We start from the raw sequence: 24863 nt of genomic DNA on the forward strand, positions 1-24863 counted from the left end.
AACCGGCATCAATTGGTATTTTATAATTGCCAATTGTACCCTATCCATCTCAAAAACAAATTGGATGTCTATTGTATGTATTTTTTGATGGGGAATTCAAATGTTACCTTCTTTTTTAGATAGGACAACTCTAACCTGCATCAATTGGTGCATCAACCTACTATCTATCTATCTATCTATCTATCTATCTATCTATCTATCTATTTATTTATACTTCACCTTTAGTCCAGAAGAGAGTTCAGCCTCAGGAACTTGCACACATGGAACTGTGTCATGACTGTGTCATGGAGCTAAAACAGAGCTATGTTAAATACTCACAATGACTCTGATGGACCAATCAGGGTGGTGGTGGGGGGAGGGATCAACAATAGACAGAAACTGGATAATGCTTTGTTAACTGTCCCACCTAAGTCCCTGCTAGTCTGAACAAACATCACCTTCCCTCTCATAATACTACTACTACTACTACTACTACTACTACTACTACTACTACATTTATATAAAGCTGCTCTTGCATTTGAATGCAAGTCTGACACAAGTTAAGGTTAACTTAGGTAGTATTTCATTTTGCTGGCTTTTAGGGTCTGTGTGTGAGTGTGTAGGCTCACAAATTATTATAATTGTCATTAAGTGACTCTATCTATCTATCTATCTATCTATCTATCTATCTATCTATCTATCTATCCATCTATTTATTTATACTTACTGTTTACATTTTCTATAAATATTTATTTCTATATAAAACTCAGTTGTGTGGAGTTATTGTGTGCCTTTTCTTGTAGCTAAAGAGTCCATTTGTTCACTAGACATTAAGTCAAGGTTACTATTTTGAGTTGAAGCTAAGTGTTTTATTGCTTTGTGGTTTAACATGATTTAAAAGGCAAATTCATTGTTATGGTTACTTTAGAAGACTGCTTTTGCATTCATGAGTTAAAAAGAGAGCCAAGCTAATTCAAAGAGTTAAGTTAAAGGAACACAAAACATGACCTAACTCACAGCTGCCATTGGACAGACAGTTACAACATACTCTTATCTTTCACAGAACAGACAATTATCATTTATTTTATCTATTTGAGACTATGTAGCTCTAGGGGAAATAGAGCATTATATCAGCCTATTCAATTGATAATGACCAATGGGTGCCAGTTTCTAAGTAGTTAAAGCATATTAACATAACAATATATGTGGCCTAGACATGGATATTGCCCAATCAACTCGTAATCTACAGAAATGTCCACCACATCACACAGTATAAAACCTAGTAGGCTTAGTGGATTACCTATGTTAAATCATGTCAGGTTAGGTTCAAGGTTCAAGTATAATAATTTATGAGACAAATATGTAAACAGCACAAATTTACAATCACATCTAGGCTAGAATGATAACATAAAGTCCTGACTACTCCTTGTTATTGTGGTCCTAAATACTACAATGATTAGTTTGGATGCATTGCTTCTATCATGTCCAATTAAAAATAAATACATTACATACATACAGAAATCTGCCTTCTCCTGTATTGTATTAGTGACATTCATTATAAATAGTAAAATAACAGGACAGAGCAAAAAAGGCCTATGTTGTGTCTTTATCTGATCACATGCAATCAGACACTCACACTGCACAGCAATACTTTATTACAGGCTCAAGGCCCACAGGGTAAGAAGACAATACATTACAAAGATAATAATTAAAAAAAACAACAACAGAGAGTACATTCACCAAGCCCCACCGGAGCTAAAGAGGCACTCATGCCAGTGTCCTCTAACGGTAGACGTGTACCTGACAGAGCTTTCCCCACATTGGTTACAGATATAAGGTTTCTCTCCGGTGTGAATTTGTTGGTGTATTTTGATATGTTCCAGTCTAGGAAAGCTCTTTCCACACTGGTCACAGCAATAAGGTTTCTTTCCAGTGTGATTTTTCTGGTGTGCTTTGAGATGATGCATATCACTGAACCTTTTCTCACACTGGACACAGCAGTATATGGCTTCTCACCAGTGTGGATTTTCAGGTGTCTTTTCAGAGCCGTCTTCAGAGTGAACCTTTTCCCACATTGGTGACAGCAGTAAGGTCTCTCTCAAGTGTGAATCTTCTTGTGTTGTACGAGGCTAGATTTTACAGTGAAACGTTTGCCACAGTGTTCACAGCAGTAAGGCTTTTCTTCGGTGTGAAATCTCTGGTGTACTTTCAGAGCAGCCATTAAACTGAACTTTTCCCCACATTGGACACAGCTGTATGGTTTCTCTCCTGTGTGAATTCGTTCATGTATTTTGAGATAAGACAATCGAGTAAAGCTTTTCCCACACTGGTCACAGCAATAGGGCTTCTCTCTAGTGTGAATTCCCTGGTGTTATTTTAAAATCCCCTTTTGAACAAATCTTTTCCCACACTGGTCACAACAATAAGGTTTCTCTCCAGTATGTGAACGCTTATGATCTTTTAATTGTCCAGACCGAGCAAAATACTTCCCACATTGTTCACAGCTGAATGGCTTCACTCCGGTATGAATTCTCTGGTCTACTTTGAGATAATAAATTGAGCTGAAGGCTTTTTCCACATTGGTCACAACAGCTCACAACAGCACTGTCTTGGTTTAACTGAGGACAGCACAGGACAGGGAGAGAAAACACACACCTGATAAGAGCCAGATTCACACATTGATCAGCATTTAAGTAACATCATCATTATTATTGTTGAGTCTGAAAAGAACAATACAATGTGATAGATCTTTACACATCTGACCCATAACATTATTAGCAATTCACATGGTTACTATAATAGGTGAGTCTTCTAGCTTTTTAAAAATGTAATATTTCATTAATTCTTTCTCTTACTAAGTGGAACATCCCACTTCTTAATTGTATATTATTTGGAAAGGGTTGAGTAGCAAAATGTTTGCCATAAATTCAATGCTGAGTTGCATTTGTTTTCCTACATTTTCCCCTTCAATGTATTATTACAATGTATTTACTATTTCTTACTTAGGTCTACTTAACTTAGTATTTTTACATTATTATATTGATCAACATTAACACATAGTGTGTGTTAGGTTAGGTTAGTTGCAGAGTGTCCACAACTGTCCAGAATACACTGTACATAATTTCAAGACTCCAGACTTCAAGTGAAGATGAAATCTCTAGACGGCACCAGCGGCAATTCTGATGAACGGGTGGAACCCAAAGACCATCAAGATCTCTGTAAGTCACAGACTGAGTAAGTCTCCAGATAAACTCACACACATCAAAGTGTTTAAACATTACTTTTATCATTCATGACATAATATCATGTTACTGTTACCTACATGCCTTTATATGGGGAGAACCAAGCAACTTTGACCCGGTGATGATTTTGCTTTTAATAGAAAGGAATCCCTTACATTGTTGTATGTTAAATTACTTTCTGATCTGTTTGTGTTCATTATAACAGCCACAGGAAAGATACATTGTTTCAGATTGTTCCAGAGACTGATGACAGACCCTGGATGTAGCTCTGTCAGGTACACGTCTACCATTAGTGGACACTGGCATGAGTGCCTCTTTAGCTCCGGTGGGGCTCGGTGAATGTACTCTCTGTTGTTGTTTTTTTAAATTATTATCTTTGTAATGTATTGTCTTCTTACCCTGTGGGCCTTGAGCCTGTAATAAAGTATTGCTGTGCAGTGTGAGTGTCTGATTGCATGTGATCAGATAAAGACACAACAGAGGCCTTTTTTGCTCTGTCCTGTTATTTTACTATTTATAATGAATGTCACTAATACAATACAGGAGAAGGCAGATTTCTGTATGTATGTAATGTATTTATTTTTAATTGGACATGATAGAAGCACTGCATCCAAACTAATCATTGTAGTATTTAGGACCACACTAACAAGGAGTAGTCAGGACTTTATGTTATCATTCTAGCCGAGATGTGATTGTACATTTGTGCTGTTTACATTTTTGTCTCATAAATTATTATACTTGAACCTTGAACCAAACTAACCTGACATGATTTAACATAGGTGAATCCACTGAGCCTACTAAGTTTTATACTGTGTGATGTGGTGGACATTTCTGTAGATTACGAGTTGATTGGGCAATATCCATGTCTAGGCCACATATATTGTTATGTTAATATGGTTAACTACTTAGAAACTGGCACCCATTGGTCATTATCAATTGAATAGGCTGATATAATGCTCTATTTCCCATAGAGCAGCTACATAGTCTCAAATAGATAAAACAAATGATAATTGTCTGTTCTGTGAAAGATAAGAGTAGGCCTATGTTGTAACTGTCTGTCCAATGGCAGCTGTGAGTTAGGTCATGTTTTGTGTTCCTTTAACTTAACTCTTTGAATTAGATTGGCTCTCTTTTTAACTCATGAATGCAAAAGCAGTCTTCTAAAGTAACCATAACAATGAATTTGCCTTTTAAATCATGTTAAACCACAAAGCAATAAAACACTTAGCTTCAACTCAAAATAGTAACCTTGACTTAATGTCTAGTGAACAAATGGACTCTTTAGCTACAAGAAAAGGCACACAATAACTCCACACAACTGAGTTTTATATAGAAATAAATATTTATAGAAAATGTAAACAGTAAGTATAAATAGATAGATAGATAGATAGATAGATAGATAGATAGATAGATAGATAGATAGATAGATAGAGTCACTTAATGACAATTATAATAATTTGTGAGCCTATACACTCACACACAGACCCTAAAAGCCAGCAAAATGAAATACTACCTAAGTTAACCTTAACTTGTGTCAGACTTGAATTCAAATGCAAGAGCAGCTTTATATAAATGTAGTAGTAGTAGTGTTATGAGAGGGAATGTGATGTTTGTTCAGACTAGCAGGGACTTAGGTGGGACAGTTAACAAAGCATTATCCAGTTTCTGTCTATTGTTGATCCCTCCCCCCACCACCACCCTGATTGGTCCATCAGAGTCATTGTGAGTATTAACATAGCTCTGTTTTAGCTCCATGACACAGTCATGACACAGTTCCATGTGTGCAAGTTCCTGAGGCTGAACTCTCTTCTGGACTAAAGGTGAAGTATAAATAGATGGATAGATAGATAGATAGATAGATAGATAGATAGATAGATAGATAGATAGACGTTTGATGCACCAATTGATGCAGGTTAGAGTTGTCCTATCTAAAAAAGAAGGTAACATTTGAATTCCCCATCAAAAAATACATACAATAGACATCCAATTTGTTTTTGAGATGGATAGGGTACAATTGGCAATTATAAAATACCAATTGATGCAGGTTAGAGTTGTCCTATCCCAAAAAGAAGGTAATATTTGAATTCTCCATCAAAAAATACATGCAATAGACATCCAATTTGTTTTTTAGATGGATAGGGTACAATTGGCAATTATAAAATACCAATTGATGCAGGTTAGAGTTGTCCTATGCAAAAAAGAAGGTCATATTTGAATTCTCCATCAAAAAATACATACAATAGACACATTTTTTTTTCTTTTTCGCTGCCTTTTTTTCGCGGCCTCGTCCATGGACGCGTCCACGGCCGGCCGTTTGCGTACAGTCATAAAGTTATATTCCAAAGTTGATTAAAAAAGAGAATAACTTTCAGGGCTCTCAGGTGGCACAGAGGTAAAGTGGCTTCCCATCACTGTGGAGGTTGAGGGATCCTCACTGGCAGGTGAGTCAGTAGGAGACAACAGCAGAGACAATACACATGTGTGTGGGGAGGATTCAACTGCCATACTACTGTAAATTGGGGAGGGAAAAAAACATAATAATTTGACTAAGAATTAATTAATCAAGTTTTCAGTAGGCCTATGGGAACCTAATGCATTATAAGATGACTTATCATTGCTTTCGGGTAGACAGTTTGTATCTCCATATTTAAAAGTTAAATTATTTTAATCAGTTCACAAGGCCTCACATTATGATGTGTTGTGAAGTGTGTGTTTGTGCCGTCTAAATATTTAACCAAAATCATGTATTGCAATTAAATTACATTTGATAAAATGACATTTCCCGAAAAGCTTCCACCAGACAGTGATACAGAGGAATGTAGAATGAGTATACCGGTACATGCTGAATTTACATTATAGTAAGTTGGACCCCATATTGTTCTTAAAAATAGAAAATACACGTCATAAATCTTCCTCCAGGTTGTGGATTGACCTCAGCTGGGATGCAGATGATCCTCGTTTCCATGACGATGATGATGGAGCCTGAACATAGCAGATCTACACAGTGCGACTCGTTGGGAGCTTACAGATCTGTTCTTCTAGGGGCGCCCGCTGGCCTGGTGGTCAAGGCGCATACCACATACTAGGCTATGATGCCTGCTGGTGTCGCCGGTATGGGAATTAACAACATACCGGTGATATGGGCTTCAGGGATCTCCATATATGGTCATTAAAGTGACAAGAACTGACAAAGAGATCTCCATATATGGCCATTAATGTATTAGTGAATGAATTATCAGCAAGAGCCGTTGGCCACCGCGTCCACGTCCATGGACGCGGCCGCGAAAAAAACGGCCGTGGACGCGGCCAGGATGAACAGGTTTTATCTGTCCGTAAATGTGGTTTAGGCCGCGTCCACGGACGCAAACGGCCGGCCGTCCCGGCCGTGGACGCGGCCGTGGACGCAGACGGCCGGGGACGCGGCCGTGGACGAGGCCGTGGACGAGGCCGCGGACGCAAACGGCCGGCCGTGGACGAGGCCGCAAAAAAAAGGCAGTGAAAAAAAAAAAAAAAGGGTGTCTATTGTATGTATTTTTTGATGGAGAATTCAAATATGACCTTCTTTTTTGCATAGGACAACTGAAGAGTTCATTTGCAAAAACAGATAAAAGCCATTTTGGAAAAAAATGAGATGCCTATTGTAAATAACAGTTAAGTTAGAGTTTTATTAGAATATAAAATCAATTTTGTTGTTAAGGCAGATATATCCCATTCTAAACGCCCTCAAAGATCAGGTTTTGTAGCAAAAACAGACAAGTGACATAGCTCTTTGTTTGCAGAAACAGATAAATCCATTGGGCAGCATGTTTATACCATGTGAACCAAGATGGTGCCCCATTATGCACCAAACTTGTCTCAAACATTGTTCAGGGGTCTGCCATGAGGATAGTCAAACCAGGGGCCATGTGTGGCCCCCAGGGACCATGTGTGGCCCCCAGGTGCCTCTGGGTGCCACATGCACACTGTTGCCCCGTTTTGCACCAAACTTCTCTCAAAGACTGTTCCAGGGGTCTGCCATGAAGATAGTCACACCAGGGGCCATGTGTGGCTCCCAGGGGCCATGTGTGGCCCCCAGGGGCCTCTGGGTGCCATAGGCGCACTGTTGCCCCATTATGCACACTGTTGCCACCATTATGCACCAAAAGTGTCTCAAACACTGTTCAGGGGTCTGCCATGAGGAAAGTCACACCAGGGGCCATGTGTGGCTCCCAGGGGCCATGTGTGGCCCCCAGGGGCCTCTGGGTGCCATAGGCACACTGTTGCCCCATTATACACCAAACTTGTCTCAAACACTGTTCCAGGGGTCTGCCATGAAGATAGTCTTGCCAGGGGCCATGTGTGGCTCCCAGGGGCCATGTGTGGCCCCCAGGGGCCTCTGGGTGCCATAGACGCACTGTTGCCCCATTATGCACCAACATGTTCTCAAACAATGTTCAGGGGTCTACCATGTGGCCCCATGTGGCGTGTGGCTCCCAGTGGCCCCTGATATACAGGGGCTCCTGATGAGGCCTGTGAGGTGGCCCCTGGTGTGACTATTGTCATGGTAGACCCATGGACAGTGTTTGTACCATATTTGGTGCAGATCAGAGCAGCAGTGCGCCTTTGGCACCTGGGGACCCCAGGGGCCACTGATATGGCACACTGGGGCCCCTGGTTTAGCCCTTTGTGTGACTATTGTCATGGCAGACCCTTAAACAGTGTTCATGCTAAGTTTGATGCAGATTGGAGCAATGGGGTGCCCCTGATATGGTACATTGGGGCCCCTGGTTTAGCCCTTTGTGTGACTATTGTCATGGCAGACCCTTAAACAGTGTTCATGCTAAGTTTGATGCAGATTGGAGCAATGGTGTGCCTTTGGCACCCTGGGACCCCCGGGGGCCCTTGATATGGTACACTGGGGCCCCTGGTTTAGCCCTTTGTGTGACTATTGTCATGGCAGACCCTTAAACAGTGTTCATGCTAAGTTTGATGCAGATTGGAGCAATGGTGTGCCTTTGGCACCCTGGGGCCCCCGGGGGCCCTTGGTATGGTACACTGGGGCCCCTGGTGTGGCCTGTGAGGTGGCCCCTGGTGTGACTATTGTCATGGTAGACCCCTGAACAGTGGTTGTGCCAAGTTTGGTGCAGATTGGAGCAACGGTGCACCTTTAGCACCCCAGGGGCCCCTGAGTTGTCCCCTATTGTGCCCCCTGGTGGCTACATGTGGCCCCTATAAAAGTACAGACTACTTAAGTATGTTGTCAAAACTTTGTTTTTGCTCTCCTGTAAAATTCTGGAAATCCTTTTTGCGTCCTCGATATGGCCAAATTCAATGGTGAAACATCAATTGTGGAGTTATCTGTTTTTGATACAAAACGACTGTTGGAGTTATCTGTTTTTGCCAAAAAAATAAGTTTAAATTAAAAGAAAAACTATTTTCTAATAAAGTTACATTTTTTATGATACATCTATTTTGTTAAGTCATTTTTACTTAGTCAAATCCACCCAACTTCAGTTTGATTGATATTACTTTGAGTGCACAATAAATAAACTGGATTTCTGAACATTTATAAAAACGGAGTTATCTGTTTTTGCAAATGAACTCTTCAACTCTAACCTGCATCAATTGGTATTTTATAATTGCCAATTGTACCCTATCCATCTAAAAAACAAATTGGATGTCTATTGTATGTATTTTTTGATGGAGAATTCAAATATTACCTTCTTTTTGGGATAGGACAACTCTAACCGGCATCAATTGGTATTTTATAATTGCCAATTGTACCCTATCCATCTCAAAAACAAATTGGATGTCTATTGTATGTATTTTTTGATGGGGAATTCAAATGTTACCTTCTTTTTTAGATAGGACAACTCTAACCTGCATCAATTGGTGCATCAACCTACTATCTATCTATCTATCTATCTATCTATCTATCTATCTATCTATTTATTTATACTTCACCTTTAGTCCAGAAGAGAGTTCAGCCTCAGGAACTTGCACACATGGAACTGTGTCATGACTGTGTCATGGAGCTAAAACAGAGCTATGTTAAATACTCACAATGACTCTGATGGACCAATCAGGGTGGTGGTGGGGGGAGGGATCAACAATAGACAGAAACTGGATAATGCTTTGTTAACTGTCCCACCTAAGTCCCTGCTAGTCTGAACAAACATCACCTTCCCTCTCATAATACTACTACTACTACTACTACTACTACTACTACTACTACTACATTTATATAAAGCTGCTCTTGCATTTGAATGCAAGTCTGACACAAGTTAAGGTTAACTTAGGTAGTATTTCATTTTGCTGGCTTTTAGGGTCTGTGTGTGAGTGTGTAGGCTCACAAATTATTATAATTGTCATTAAGTGACTCTATCTATCTATCTATCTATCTATCTATCTATCTATCTATCTATCTATCCATCTATTTATTTATACTTACTGTTTACATTTTCTATAAATATTTATTTCTATATAAAACTCAGTTGTGTGGAGTTATTGTGTGCCTTTTCTTGTAGCTAAAGAGTCCATTTGTTCACTAGACATTAAGTCAAGGTTACTATTTTGAGTTGAAGCTAAGTGTTTTATTGCTTTGTGGTTTAACATGATTTAAAAGGCAAATTCATTGTTATGGTTACTTTAGAAGACTGCTTTTGCATTCATGAGTTAAAAAGAGAGCCAAGCTAATTCAAAGAGTTAAGTTAAAGGAACACAAAACATGACCTAACTCACAGCTGCCATTGGACAGACAGTTACAACATACTCTTATCTTTCACAGAACAGACAATTATCATTTATTTTATCTATTTGAGACTATGTAGCTCTAGGGGAAATAGAGCATTATATCAGCCTATTCAATTGATAATGACCAATGGGTGCCAGTTTCTAAGTAGTTAAAGCATATTAACATAACAATATATGTGGCCTAGACATGGATATTGCCCAATCAACTCGTAATCTACAGAAATGTCCACCACATCACACAGTATAAAACCTAGTAGGCTTAGTGGATTACCTATGTTAAATCATGTCAGGTTAGGTTCAAGGTTCAAGTATAATAATTTATGAGACAAATATGTAAACAGCACAAATTTACAATCACATCTAGGCTAGAATGATAACATAAAGTCCTGACTACTCCTTGTTATTGTGGTCCTAAATACTACAATGATTAGTTTGGATGCATTGCTTCTATCATGTCCAATTAAAAATAAATACATTACATACATACAGAAATCTGCCTTCTCCTGTATTGTATTAGTGACATTCATTATAAATAGTAAAATAACAGGACAGAGCAAAAAAGGCCTATGTTGTGTCTTTATCTGATCACATGCAATCAGACACTCACACTGCACAGCAATACTTTATTACAGGCTCAAGGCCCACAGGGTAAGAAGACAATACATTACAAAGATAATAATTAAAAAAAACAACAACAGAGAGTACATTCACCAAGCCCCACCGGAGCTAAAGAGGCACTCATGCCAGTGTCCTCTAACGGTAGACGTGTACCTGACAGAGCTTTCCCCACATTGGTTACAGATATAAGGTTTCTCTCCGGTGTGAATTTGTTGGTGTATTTTGATATGTTCCAGTCTAGGAAAGCTCTTTCCACACTGGTCACAGCAATAAGGTTTCTTTCCAGTGTGATTTTTCTGGTGTGCTTTGAGATGATGCATATCACTGAACCTTTTCTCACACTGGACACAGCAGTATATGGCTTCTCACCAGTGTGGATTTTCAGGTGTCTTTTCAGAGCCGTCTTCAGAGTGAACCTTTTCCCACATTGGTGACAGCAGTAAGGTCTCTCTCAAGTGTGAATCTTCTTGTGTTGTACGAGGCTAGATTTTACAGTGAAACGTTTGCCACAGTGTTCACAGCAGTAAGGCTTTTCTTCGGTGTGAAATCTCTGGTGTACTTTCAGAGCAGCCATTAAACTGAACTTCTACCACTTTTTCTAGTCACGTGTTCAAATACTGGATTGTGATTGGCTTAAAACAGTAGTAAATGAGGCCACAATAGCCGGAATGTGTGAAATGCCCGGATGTACATGCAAATGAGGCACATTTCCGAGATCAATACGCGATGAACGCATCCGGGGACTTCAGGAGGGAGTCGGAACCCTATGGTCGGAACACCTTTCCCCCCACCAACAAATGACGGTCGCAGCGGTCCTTTGTTTACTAACGTGCGTACTATCGTCGCCGATTTATTTGGATCCAATGCAATCCGCCAACTTTAAAGCCCCTTTTCTCTGAACCTATGCCTTTCTGGAAGCGAACAGCCTCTATTTACGGCTGGAACGGTGCTTTTAACTGACGTTAGGTTAGCTGTAAGCTAGGCGACCGAGTATTTCCCGGTGAATCTGTGCGCAAAGGTGGGGGCTTGGGAGTGTGGGGGTCTGGGGGACACGCACCACCACTGACTATTGCTGATGATGGAGAGGTTCTATAGCTTAGCCTTTATGTATTGAAAATGAGAGGCACTCTTGCCGATTTAGTAAGAGACTCGTCTCCAATTGCAAGATATTTAAAAGTTATTTGGGGCCATGATGATGATGATATCCTTTTCTTCCCACAACTAGACTAAGGATTTTATATTGTCTGTGTTATTGTTTACAACCACTGAACCACAATTATTCACGTGTGGCAAGATTCACTCGTTTTTAGTAGGCTATATAGTGTAGGCTTAGAAGAAGCCTTTTCAGAAGTTAATTTAATGATTTCCATTTAATGATTTCATTTATCCTCATCTAATGCACCGTATGCACGCTGTTTAAAGGCAGTGTAGGCTTTTCAGAAGTTAATTGAATGTTTTCCATTTGCGCTAATGCACGCAACTGTTTTCGCCAGGTTTTAAGGTCTTATTTTAGTTGTTTCTCATAAGCTCGCAACCCTCCTTGCCCATCGGCCCCCACCTTTGCGCACAGATTCACCGGGAAATACTCGGTCGCGTAAGCTAGACATCTGTCTCAGCATGGAGTTGGCGCCATCTGGTGGTGAGTAGAAGATGTTGTTTGTGGCACTATTTGTTGTTATGGCGGAAGTTTTATAGGCAATAATGATTGTAACTTAAGATCCTTGCAAGTTACAACTATGTGTTTTCTTTCATGTATACGGAAAAAAGTGGTAGAAAAGCTATTTACCACTCGGGGTCGGACATTATGCTCTGATAATGTCCTGTGTTAGGGGGTTATCGGACTCGGCTTCGCCTCGTCCGATCACCCCCTAACACAGGACATTATCAGAGCATAATGTCCTCTCACTCGGGGTAAATTGCTTACTTTTCCCCACATTGGACACAGCTGTATGGTTTCTCTCCTGTGTGAATTCGTTCATGTATTTTGAGATAAGACAATCGAGTAAAGCTTTTCCCACACTGGTCACAGCAATAGGGCTTCTCTCTAGTGTGAATTCCCTGGTGTTATTTTAAAATCCCCTTTTGAACAAATCTTTTCCCACACTGGTCACAACAATAAGGTTTCTCTCCAGTATGTGAACGCTTATGATCTTTTAATTGTCCAGACCGAGCAAAATACTTCCCACATTGTTCACAGCTGAATGGCTTCACTCCGGTATGAATTCTCTGGTCTACTTTGAGATAATAAATTGAGCTGAAGGCTTTTTCCACATTGGTCACAACAGCTCACAACAGCACTGTCTTGGTTTAACTGAGGACAGCACAGGACAGGGAGAGAAAACACACACCTGATAAGAGCCAGATTCACACATTGATCAGCATTTAAGTAACATCATCATTATTATTGTTGAGTCTGAAAAGAACAATACAATGTGATAGATCTTTACACATCTGACCCATAACATTATTAGCAATTCACATGGTTACTATAATAGGTGAGTCTTCTAGCTTTTTAAAAATGTAATATTTCATTAATTCTTTCTCTTACTAAGTGGAACATCCCACTTCTTAATTGTATATTATTTGGAAAGGGTTGAGTAGCAAAATGTTTGCCATAAATTCAATGCTGAGTTGCATTTGTTTTCCTACATTTTCCCCTTCAATGTATTATTACAATGTATTTACTATTTCTTACTTAGGTCTACTTAACTTAGTATTTTTACATTATTATATTGATCAACATTAACACATAGTGTGTGTTAGGTTAGGTTAGTTGCAGAGTGTCCACAACTGTCCAGAATACACTGTACATAATTTCAAGACTCCAGACTTCAAGTGAAGATGAAATCTCTAGACGGCACCAGCGGCAATTCTGATGAACGGGTGGAACCCAAAGACCATCAAGATCTCTGTAAGTCACAGACTGAGTAAGTCTCCAGATAAACTCACACACATCAAAGTGTTTAAACATTACTTTTATCATTCATGACATAATATCATGTTACTGTTACCTACATGCCTTTATATGGGGAGAACCAAGCAACTTTGACCCGGTGATGATTTTGCTTTTAATAGAAAGGAATCCCTTACATTGTTGTATGTTAAATTACTTTCTGATCTGTTTGTGTTCATTATAACAGCCACAGGAAAGATACATTGTTTCAGATTGTTCCAGAGACTGATGACAGACCCTGGATGTAGCTCTGTCAGGTACACGTCTACCATTAGTGGACACTGGCATGAGTGCCTCTTTAGCTCCGGTGGGGCTCGGTGAATGTACTCTCTGTTGTTGTTTTTTTAAATTATTATCTTTGTAATGTATTGTCTTCTTACCCTGTGGGCCTTGAGCCTGTAATAAAGTATTGCTGTGCAGTGTGAGTGTCTGATTGCATGTGATCAGATAAAGACACAACAGAGGCCTTTTTTGCTCTGTCCTGTTATTTTACTATTTATAATGAATGTCACTAATACAATACAGGAGAAGGCAGATTTCTGTATGTATGTAATGTATTTATTTTTAATTGGACATGATAGAAGCACTGCATCCAAACTAATCATTGTAGTATTTAGGACCACACTAACAAGGAGTAGTCAGGACTTTATGTTATCATTCTAGCCGAGATGTGATTGTACATTTGTGCTGTTTACATTTTTGTCTCATAAATTATTATACTTGAACCTTGAACCAAACTAACCTGACATGATTTAACATAGGTGAATCCACTGAGCCTACTAAGTTTTATACTGTGTGATGTGGTGGACATTTCTGTAGATTACGAGTTGATTGGGCAATATCCATGTCTAGGCCACATATATTGTTATGTTAATATGGTTAACTACTTAGAAACTGGCACCCATTGGTCATTATCAATTGAATAGGCTGATATAATGCTCTATTTCCCATAGAGCAGCTACATAGTCTCAAATAGATAAAACAAATGATAATTGTCTGTTCTGTGAAAGATAAGAGTAGGCCTATGTTGTAACTGTCTGTCCAATGGCAGCTGTGAGTTAGGTCATGTTTTGTGTTCCTTTAACTTAACTCTTTGAATTAGATTGGCTCTCTTTTTAACTCATGAATGCAAAAGCAGTCTTCTAAAGTAACCATAACAATGAATTTGCCTTTTAAATCATGTTAAACCACAAAGCAATAAAACACTTAGCTTCAACTCAAAATAGTAACCTTGACTTAATGTCTAGTGAACAAATGGACTCTTTAGCTACAAGAAAAGGCACACAATAACTCCACACAACTGAGTTTTATATAGAAATAAATATTTATAGAAAATGTAAACAGTAAGTATAAATAGATAGATAGATAGATAGATAGATAGATAGATAGATAGATAGATAGATAGATAGATAGAGTCACTTAATGACAATTATAATAATTTGTGAGCCTATACACTCACACACAGACCCTAAAAGCCAGCAAAATGAAATACTACCTAAGTTAACCTTAACTTGTGTCAGACTTGAATTCAAATGCAAGAGCAGCTTTATATAAATGTAGTAGTAGTAGTGTTATGAGAGGGAATGTGATGTTTGTTCAGACTAGCAGGGACTTAGGTGGGACAGTTAACAAAGCATTATCCAGTTTCTGTCTATTGTTGATCCCTCCCCCCACCACCACCCTGATTGGTCCATCAGAGTCATTGTGAGTATTAACATAGCTCTGTTTTAGCTCCATGACACAGTCATGACACAGTTCCATGTGTGCAAGTTCCTGAGGCTGAACTCTCTTCTGGACTAAAGGTGAAGTATAAATAGATGGATAGATAGATAGATAGATAGATAGATAGATAGATAGATAGATAGATAGACGTTTGATGCACCAATTGATGCAGGTTAGAGTTGTCCTATCTAAAAAAGAAGGTAACATTTGAATTCCCCATCAAAAAATACATACAATAGACATCCAATTTGTTTTTGAGATGGATAGGGTACAATTGGCAATTATAAAATACCAATTGATGCAGGTTAGAGTTGTCCTATCCCAAAAAGAAGGTAATATTTGAATTCTCCATCAAAAAATACATGCAATAGACATCCAATTTGTTTTTTAGATGGATAGGGTACAATTGGCAATTATAAAATACCAATTGATGCAGGTTAGAGTTGTCCTATGCAAAAAAGAAGGTCATATTTGAATTCTCCATCAAAAAATACATACAATAGACACATTTTTTTTTCTTTTTCGCTGCCTTTTTTTCGCGGCCTCGTCCATGGACGCGTCCACGGCCGGCCGTTTGCGTCCACGGCCGCGGCCTCGTCCACGGCCTCGTCCACGGCCGCGTCCACGGCCGTCTGCGTCCACGGCCGCGTCCACGGCCGCGTCCACGGCCGCGTCCACGGCCGGGACGGCCGGCCGTTTGCGTCCTTGGACGAGGCCTCGCGTCCACGGCCGTTTTTTTCGTGGCCGCGTCCATGGACGCGTCCACGGCCGCGTCCATGGACGTGGACGCGGCGGCCAGCGGCTGTCTCCTCTACACAAAATCTCTTTATCCCCATTGACTTGAAAGGGAAACATTCAAATGGTAAGATTTGCAAGTGTGACTCACGTCAAAGCACGTCAATAGGAGGATATTCAGTGAAAATAGATAATCTAGAAGCTCACAAAATGTCACAACACAAAGCTTTCTGAGCATGTACTGTAGGTCCACTATTTTTGGAAAAGAGATTTTGTGTAGAGGAAAAAAAGTACAAGTACAGGACCAAGTACAGACCCCTGTAACTAAGTATGTAAACATTGTTAACATTGAGCTTACTGTTGCAGAGGAATAACCATATGCCATGGCATCATTAAACACAACTACTTAAGTACTATGTTACATTACTAAAATGATAGATTTACCTTTATTGTAGAGCAGGGGTCCTCAATTAGCGGACAGTGGCCATGTCCGGACTGAAGTCTTCATCTTCAGACCGCAAGGCACCGCCGACCGGACACCTTGTTTTCAGATCGATATTCGCGTTGCGACACAAACATAAATTAATTGAAGATTATCCCAGTTTGTTAAAAGAAACCAGAGCAACAAACACTAGCGCAAAATATCTCTGCTCCACTTTGATTTACTACATTCTGTTGCTCTTCAGTCAAGTGAGATCCCCAAATGAGTCCCCAGGCCAGATGACAGTGAAGTCATAATTTAAGGACCTAAGACTCTTAATAAAGAAAGAAACAGAAAAAGACCATTACTGCAACAACAAACTACAAAAAAGAAAAAAAAAAAACAGCCAATGTAAAAAAATAAAAAAATAAGAAAGGGATCCCTAATTATGTAAGATGTACTGGCGAGACCATAGTGTCAACCCCTGGTTGTTACTTGTTTTGTATTTTTGCCTACTATATAAGATTGACCGACATAATAAAAATAAGCGGATATTATATATATATATATATATATATATATATATATATATATATATATATATATATATATTATATTTATTTTTTTACCCGGACCTGTTTCAAAATAATTTTATTTGTGGACCTTCAAGATTTGAATTTGAGGACCCCTGTTGTAGAGTATGTTAACACAATATAACTTCTGTATGTAGTATGTTAATACAATGTAACTAGACCAGGGGTCTTCAACAGGGGGTCCGCGACCCCTAGGGGGTCCGCGGAGGTACTGCATGGGGGTCCGTGAAATTATTGCTTAAAAAAAAAAAAAAAAAAAAAAAGATTTCAAAAAATGTTTTTTTCTTCTTTTTTTTTTTACATTTATGTTAAAAAATAAATCATGATTCTATCCATTTTGAATAGCTTGAATACATGATTACTATGCAATTGACAGATTGTTGATATTATTGACATTGGTTCTCAGTTAAAAAGTAGTATGTTTAGAAATGGTAGTGGTACGGCCCACCCTGCTCGCTGTAACTTGTACATGTTTAAAATAAAAAATATGTCGTAGCCCCGACCCCCCCACCCTACGAGGTGGTAGGGGGTCCCTGCTCCATCTCCCCATCAGTTTGGGGGTCGCCGGCCTGAAAACGTTGAAGACCCCTGAACTAGACAATACATCTGAGTATTTTAATCCAATAACAAGAACATCTATACGGTAGAGTGTTAATGTCCCCCACCCCCCCCCCCAAACCCACACACACAGACTAATGAATAATCGATTAATAACTGAACACACAATATTTATTTGAAGAATATTCCATGTAAATTACATGCTGATGAAGTCATAAATGTGTTAAAATGTTACAATGTCTTTCATTCACAATATGTACTGTATGTCAAAAAGATTCTCCAGTTTGACATGAGATCTTCTTACACATTTTTCAGTTCAATGTCTTTGATCAAGAAATATGACAAAAAGCGAAATAAACAGAAATTACAAATGTTATATACAGTGTAGGCTACTGTAGAAATGATTGTAGATAGATAGATTTTTCAGTTTCAGTGAATTGTATCACTTATTTCTGTAAATGAAAAGAATAAAAATGGAAGGAAATGTGTTGCTTTATCATCTTGTTTACAACCAACATGAGGTTATTTTGTTCCTTATACATCCTTGTGCCCAATGATTATAAAAAAGAAAATTATTATAATTATTTTGGGATAACACATTATCCATACCTTGGGGGGGGGGGGGGTGCTTTCTACCTTGCTTGAATGGACTGTATTTGGAAATTTTGTTTGCTTAAAAAAATAAAAAGTTGAATAAGCCATTCCAGGCTTATTTTATTTTATTTTATTTATTGTCAGGCTCATTCATTTTGTGCAACATTTGGTATAAAAGTAAAACTATTCTGGTAATTGGTGTAGCATGTTGTGGCCATTCAGAGACCATACATATTCTCCAAGCTTTCAATAGCCTCCTCTTTTGTATGCTCTCCCCATGCTTCAGGAATTTCTCCTATGCCCTCAAATTTTTTGCCGTAATGAGCCTCCAGTTGCTTTTGGAAGTGAAACACAAACCATTTCCAGTACGTCAGTTTTGATTCATCAGGGGTAATTCTCCAGTCAGCATACACCCTTCGATACTCTTTGAATGGAATGGTCTCCTCTGAATCGTGTCTAGGGTAGAAATGCTTATCACTTGCAACCAGAGTTGTGCAGAAATCTGTGACAAGTAATTCTGTACCTTTATAGATGGCTCCAGTAACGGCTCTTGAGCGATGGAAAGGGACACTGTGATCATCTGGACTGTGATCCTCAAGGGTGTTGGTACAAATGGCATAACAGAATGGACACTGTACCCAGCAACACTTGCACAGTTGGTCAATGAGAATTTGATCTGGTGTCATTTGGACATCCACCACATTGATCGAGAGCTTGTTCAAATCCTCCTTCATGGACTTCAGGTGTTTCTCAATCTCCTCTTTAAGAAAATCAAAGTTGTGTGTGTCATTGAAATGATCATAGCAGTTGGTGGCAACGTGTAGGACATCATTTAATGGACTGGAAAACTCATTCAACCACATGTTGGTGTCTCCTCTCTTTGTTTTCACTATTTCTGTTGCATCATGCACTGCTTGACACAGAAGCCTGGCTATGTCATCCACATTCTTCTTCATGATACGCAGTATCTTGGCCTTATTGGTGGAGATGTATTCTTTAACAGCTTTTTTAATAAATTGCTCCACTTGTTCCCTTGGATGTATGATGTAGTTCATGTAACTTTTAAAGTCCTCTTCTTTTGCCAATGATTGTAAAACATGTTTCTCCAAGTTAAGCCTATTCCCACTGAAAGGAGGGTGATTACTTCTCATCTCTCCAGCCAAGAGAATGGCAGTCTTGTCATGAACAGCCTGAATTGCAGACTTCTTCATTTCACTGCAAAGCAATTCACTAAGCACAGCGGCAGAGGAGTTACCTTTACAAGAGCTTTTGAATACATTATAGTATTGTTCCTTTTTGTTTTGCAAATAAATATGTGCATCATATTTCTTCTTGAATTCCCCATGAGACTTTGAAAGGATTTCCTCTGCAATATCAAATACGTGAAGTAAAAGGTTAACTTGGAACTCCTTGTTAAGGGCAAATGAGTTCTGCAATCCAAATTCTTTCAGGTTCTTCTTGACCATTTCTGCTACTTCATGCAAGTAACTGATATTGTAGCCTCTTGTGCTAACAGGGTTTTTCTTAATTAAGGAAATGGATTGTTTCTTAACTTCACCAATGAAGGCTTGTATCAGTTTAACATCTTCACAAGGAAGAACATGAGAATCATCTTTAGGCTTTTGTTGACTTGAACTTTGCCCAAAAAAGCCCAAGAATGCATTCCACAGTATGTTACCCGGCTTTCCTTTTGTCTCCTCATTGTCTTGAGATTGCTGAAAGTCGCCATGTTGCTTTCTTATGGTTACATATTCAGAATAATCACCAATATTTGATATTGTTTTGTAATCAGCTTTTTTGCAGCCTTCTATAAGCCCCCATGGAATGCTTGATTCATTTTCAAGGATAGAATTCACATCCTCTTTAATGTTGATATCCTTTATGGCATGAGTACTGTCAGTTAGGTTTTTAACCCAATCTTTCCAAACATCATTGAACTCCCTCTCAAGTTCCTTCTCATCCTGTGCCTTGTCTTTTAAGTTGCGTGCAAGCTCTTTGCTCTTCTGCAGAAGATTATGCTCGTATTCTGTCTTCTTATCATCCAGTCTTTTTCGAGCATTCCTTTGCTCAATAATTTCCTCTAGCTTTCGTTTGGATCCTTCCATCAGTTCATCGTAAAACTCTTTCATTTTGGTTTCAAATCGTCCCCTCCACTGAACCAGAATATCTTTAACTCTGTCATCATCAAAGTACTTTTTCATGTTTTGTACCACTTCTTCACGGGTCTTGTTCATTTCTTTGACAAGATCATTGTGCACGATTTTTTCAAGTTTTCCATTTTCAATTCTGTTGTGAAGGTGGTGTTCTGTTGTCAACATTTCTTCCCTCAAAGACCAGGTCCATTTTGCATACTCTTCTTCAAGCTTTCTGTGCAGTAAAATTTCCTGTGTGTTTTTGAAACTGAAAACAAAGTTTTCATTCAGCAGGGCATTCCAAAGGTCTTTAATGCTGCTTTTGAATTGTGAAAGTGTCATTCCATTAGACTTTGATGCTTTAGAGATGATGCATGCCTTCAGTTCTTGGATGTTCTCACTATAACCTGGATTTGGAGGGGCCATGGGTGGACTGCCTTCCCACAGTTGGGTAAAGTATTTCACATCATTTTCTACATCAAATGCAATGACATCACTGAAGAACTCTGCACCAAACGCTTCTTCTTTGGCAGCTAGCTTGGTCATCTCATCAAGATCTTTTTGTAGGCGTCTCTTTCCCACCTTGTTCTTTTCACCAGCTTCAATATCTGCAACATTTTGATGGACAAACACACAACTTGGAGAAAGTTTCACCTTCTTCATCCTCATGAAGGCCTGAACAGCAATATGAAGAACATCTTGCATCTCAGATGGATTCTCTCCCATTATGTTGATCAAAGTCATGTTTGCCAGGCCAATGACAAATGTTGCCAATTCATTGTCGTGGTGATGAGTGTCCTGTCCTGCCAGCTCAGGAGCACACAGTCCTTCAGTGTCCACAACCAGGACATAGTCAAACTTTAGGTCTTTCTGGTTCTCTGAAACTTTCACTAGCTGCATGAAGGCTCCTCTAGTGCACCTGCCAGCACTCACTGCAAACTGCAATCCAAACATCGCATTCAGCATTGTAGATTTTCCACTGCTCTGGATGCCTAAAACTGACAAAACAAAAACTCTCTTGTCTCCCAGTCTCTTGATGACCTCATCTAGAACACTAGTGATCCATGTTAAAGGCACATGAGCTGCATCTCCATCCATCAGCTCCATTGGGTGTCCTGTTATCATAAGCTCTGCAGCCAGCTTAGGGTATTGAGGCCATTCTCCTCTATTATTGACAGATGCATTGGTTTCATAGATTTGTCCTATTTCTCTCAAGACGTGCTCAAATCCAACAGTTGCTGACTGTAGTTTATCTGAAATTTTCTCCAACTCCTTTTGCATTCCCTCCAGCTGATCTGGTTTGTTCTGCTTTTTCTTCTCCTTGTCGTGTGTCTTCTTTTTCAAAGCGATGATCTCAGACCATTTTACATCATATGCCTGGTTGATTTCAGAAAGTTTATCTGTGAAGGCGGTATCCAGAAAGAATACAATCCATTTTAAGAAGTAGAGTTTTTCCTTTTCTTTCAGATTTTTCAGGTTTCCAATAAATTCCTCTACCAGTTCGCTGGTGGGTTTCTCACGTTGTTTCTGACGTATTAGCCCCTTCTTCTTTTGTTTTTCACATCTGTCCTTCTCAATGTTTCCTCTGAGGTGGTACAGATCTTTATTTACTTTACACCACTCATGCCACAAGGTTTTGCCTTGGCATGGAAGAAATGTGTCCTTGATCTCTGAAAGCTCTTTTCCTTTGAGCAAATCCATGATTTTCAGAGCAGCAGTTTTACCTTCTTGACATTCAGGGTCTTCTTCATCTGTTTTGAATCCAGAAACATTTCCCATGCTTTCAAGTTGGAAGGTTTTTTCTGATGTTGACAAAATGTTTCTAATGATTCCTTTTAATTCTTTGGCCACATCTGACTGATTTCTATCTTTCAGACCAATTATATACTTTCCTGTTTTTTTCTGTTTTGCAACAGAATCCTTATCAGCAACGAGACAAATGAGAGGTTTTTGATCCTTAAGAAGGTCTGACAATAATTTCATGTATTTGGTGTCTCTTTCCAGAGTAGGTAAAAGGACAACACTGACTGAAGCTTTATCAGTCAATATTTTACGCTGTGTTTCATGTGTTAGAGCATCTCCATGAAGATTACAGAAGGCAACACAGTCAGCAAAGTCATCACTCTCTTTTCCAGCAGGACAGTACCAGGCAATCTCTGCCATACCATCAACCAAGCAGTGAGATTTGGTGGCACCTGGACAATTCCTATGAAAGAACGTGTTGTGACGGTCATTGATTAAGGTATTCATCAGCTGAGATTTAGATGATGATGACACTGAACCAAGGCGGAAAAATGACACCATAGGTGTCTCAGCTTGACAAATAGGCATATTCTTACTTGTGATGGCACCTGACTTATCAGTTACCTTCCAGGATTTTCTTATTTGCCTAAATGTCCACAAAGGACACTCAATATCCATAGTGAGTGGATCAGGTACAAGAAAAGGTAAGGCATACTGACACTGTGATAGTTTGGTAATCATGTTCTGCCTGAGAAAGCTATCTGAGCAGTGAAACACAGCCATCTGAACATCCATTGGATGGACACAGCGCTTCTTCGTGCTATCATCAGTGTCTACATCGGCGTCACAAAAAAAGTCTAACACACTTTCTTCTGTGTCAACCTTGTTGAAATCCAGAGTATCTTTTTCTGCACTGTTTACTGTTACTGGGATGTACCTGGCTCTATGGTCTAGCATCAACAGCTTCTTAAGGAATGTATAAGCTATGTCACTCTCAGTTATCATTTGGTTGCCCGCTATTGAAGGGACAATTTTCAGAATGTCAGCAGTTGTCAACTTTTTGTCTTTGAGGTTAAGTCTGGAGAGCAGTTCATCCACTTCTTTTTTACGTCGCTCCTCTGGGCTGATCTGAACGTGCAAACAGGTATAAGAAAGTTGGTTAATATGAATAAGTTATGAAAAACACATAGGTATTCAAAAGTGCAAATGGAATAGTAAATTATATTTTTAATACATAAACTTTGTGAAATTTAGGTAAATAAATCATATATTTTCAAAACGTATTGAAGATAGCTGATTTACAAGCTCACAACACAACACTTAGCATCAATTTGTGAGCCTGTAGCATGCATATGATCATTATTATTTTTAAATGGAGCTGTGATGGAAGTGATTAATTCATAATCGATTTTTGTATATTGTGGTGCCTAGTCGTAGCCTGACACTCAGCCTGAATTGACATTTCGTTTCACTTCATTATTCAGTCTGAAGTCAGTTCCGCCCACAGCCTTTGCAGGGATGGGCGTTGCCGAAATGAGGCACTGTTCAGCGATTGGTTCACCGACCAACACATGACATAGTGTTGTTATGTGTGCCTGGCTGGCTAGTGGCTAACCTGTTGCTTGCTAGTGCTACTTGCTAACCAAAGAAACAGTCAGAATAGGAGCACTACGAACTAGTAATCAAACACAACATAACATAACTGCTACTGGTGTTTCATAGCGAGATCGATACTATCGCATTTTACCGCAATTTACCGCGACACGATGTGCGATACGGTACGGCGGCGGCGCTGGTGTACTTGGAAACACACATGAGTTCTGGGAAACCCCCACCCACACTGATCACAAGACGCTGATTCACGACGCTGATTCGCCCGTTTGGATTTTCAACCGAGGCAGGCCTCCTCATTGAGAGCGATTCTAGACCTGAATCGCAGAAACAAAAAAATTAAAGGGGTGTGGCTAGCGATTCAGGGTCTGGAACTAGGCTAGCCTAGTCGAGTCAAAAGAACAATATTTTGTCCTTGAAGTGTAGGGGAGTTAAAGTCTTAACTTGAATATGTTATGGACCTCAGTACTAATATGTGTTTGAAATGTGAACATTTCTTCATCATATTATGCTGTTAAAGTATATTATTTAATTAATATTGGAATGCCTATTGTAATAACATTCTAGTCTGTATCTTCTGTTTTGAGCTTAAATAGTGAAATGTTTTCTTTAGCTTAAATATCCAAATACAAATGTTCTTACCTTATCCTTGTTCTCAATGCTGTCTTCAATGGAACCTATGGATACACATTACACATATGCAGTAAGTTCCTCAATGTAGCTTAATTTAAACATAAGTGGATACCGGTATGTTTTGTTTTTACACATTTTTACAAGTTCAGTAAATTAACACTGTATACTCAGTAACATCCAACTAGTGAATTATTGAATGCAGGTGTTTACCTGTCTCACTTGGAGCAGGAACAGCTGTGCTGCTGGGATCTGAAGACTTGTGTTCAGGTGTTGTGTTGACGTCTTCACCAACACTATCTGCCATCACTGATTGTCCAGCATCAACAGCTTTGAGGTCACTCTAAGAAAACAGGCCAATGTCTTTAAACCTTTGTACTTAAGCTAAATTGCAAATAAGTTAGTTAAAAATAAAATCAGTCAAGGTGCAAACAGCCTTAATGTTATTTTGTCTATATTTCACTGACTTTCAGGAAAACATTAGCTATAACAAACAAACAAAATAAAATGAATAATATAATAAAAACAAAATAATAAATAGTAATATGAAGCAGTGTTGAGATGCATACAGTAAATGATTAATCTGTATACAATTACTTG

At 39.1% G+C, this 24863-nt stretch overlaps 1 protein-coding gene across 1 annotated transcript; it reads right to left on the reverse strand.

Moving 5' to 3' along the window:
• Positions 1-18365: 18365 nt before the first annotated feature.
• Positions 18366-24580, reverse strand: LOC308284244 (interferon-induced very large GTPase 1-like; the record flags this gene model as incomplete). Its single annotated transcript, XM_080724809.1, has 4 exons — positions 24477-24580; positions 24276-24310; positions 20042-23150; positions 18366-19732 (listed from the first exon to the last, which is right to left on the reverse strand). The coding sequence occupies exons 1-4, from the start codon at positions 24568-24570 to the stop codon at positions 18366-18368; spliced, it is 4605 nt and encodes a 1534-aa protein (XP_080580935.1). The 5' UTR covers positions 24571-24580.
• Between the last annotated feature and the right edge of the window lie 283 nt (positions 24581-24863).

This window comes from Nannobrachium achirus, assembly GCF_963921795.1.
Source record: "Nannobrachium achirus genome assembly, chromosome: 4".
Taxonomy (NCBI): domain Eukaryota; kingdom Metazoa; phylum Chordata; class Actinopteri; order Myctophiformes; family Myctophidae; genus Nannobrachium; species Nannobrachium achirus.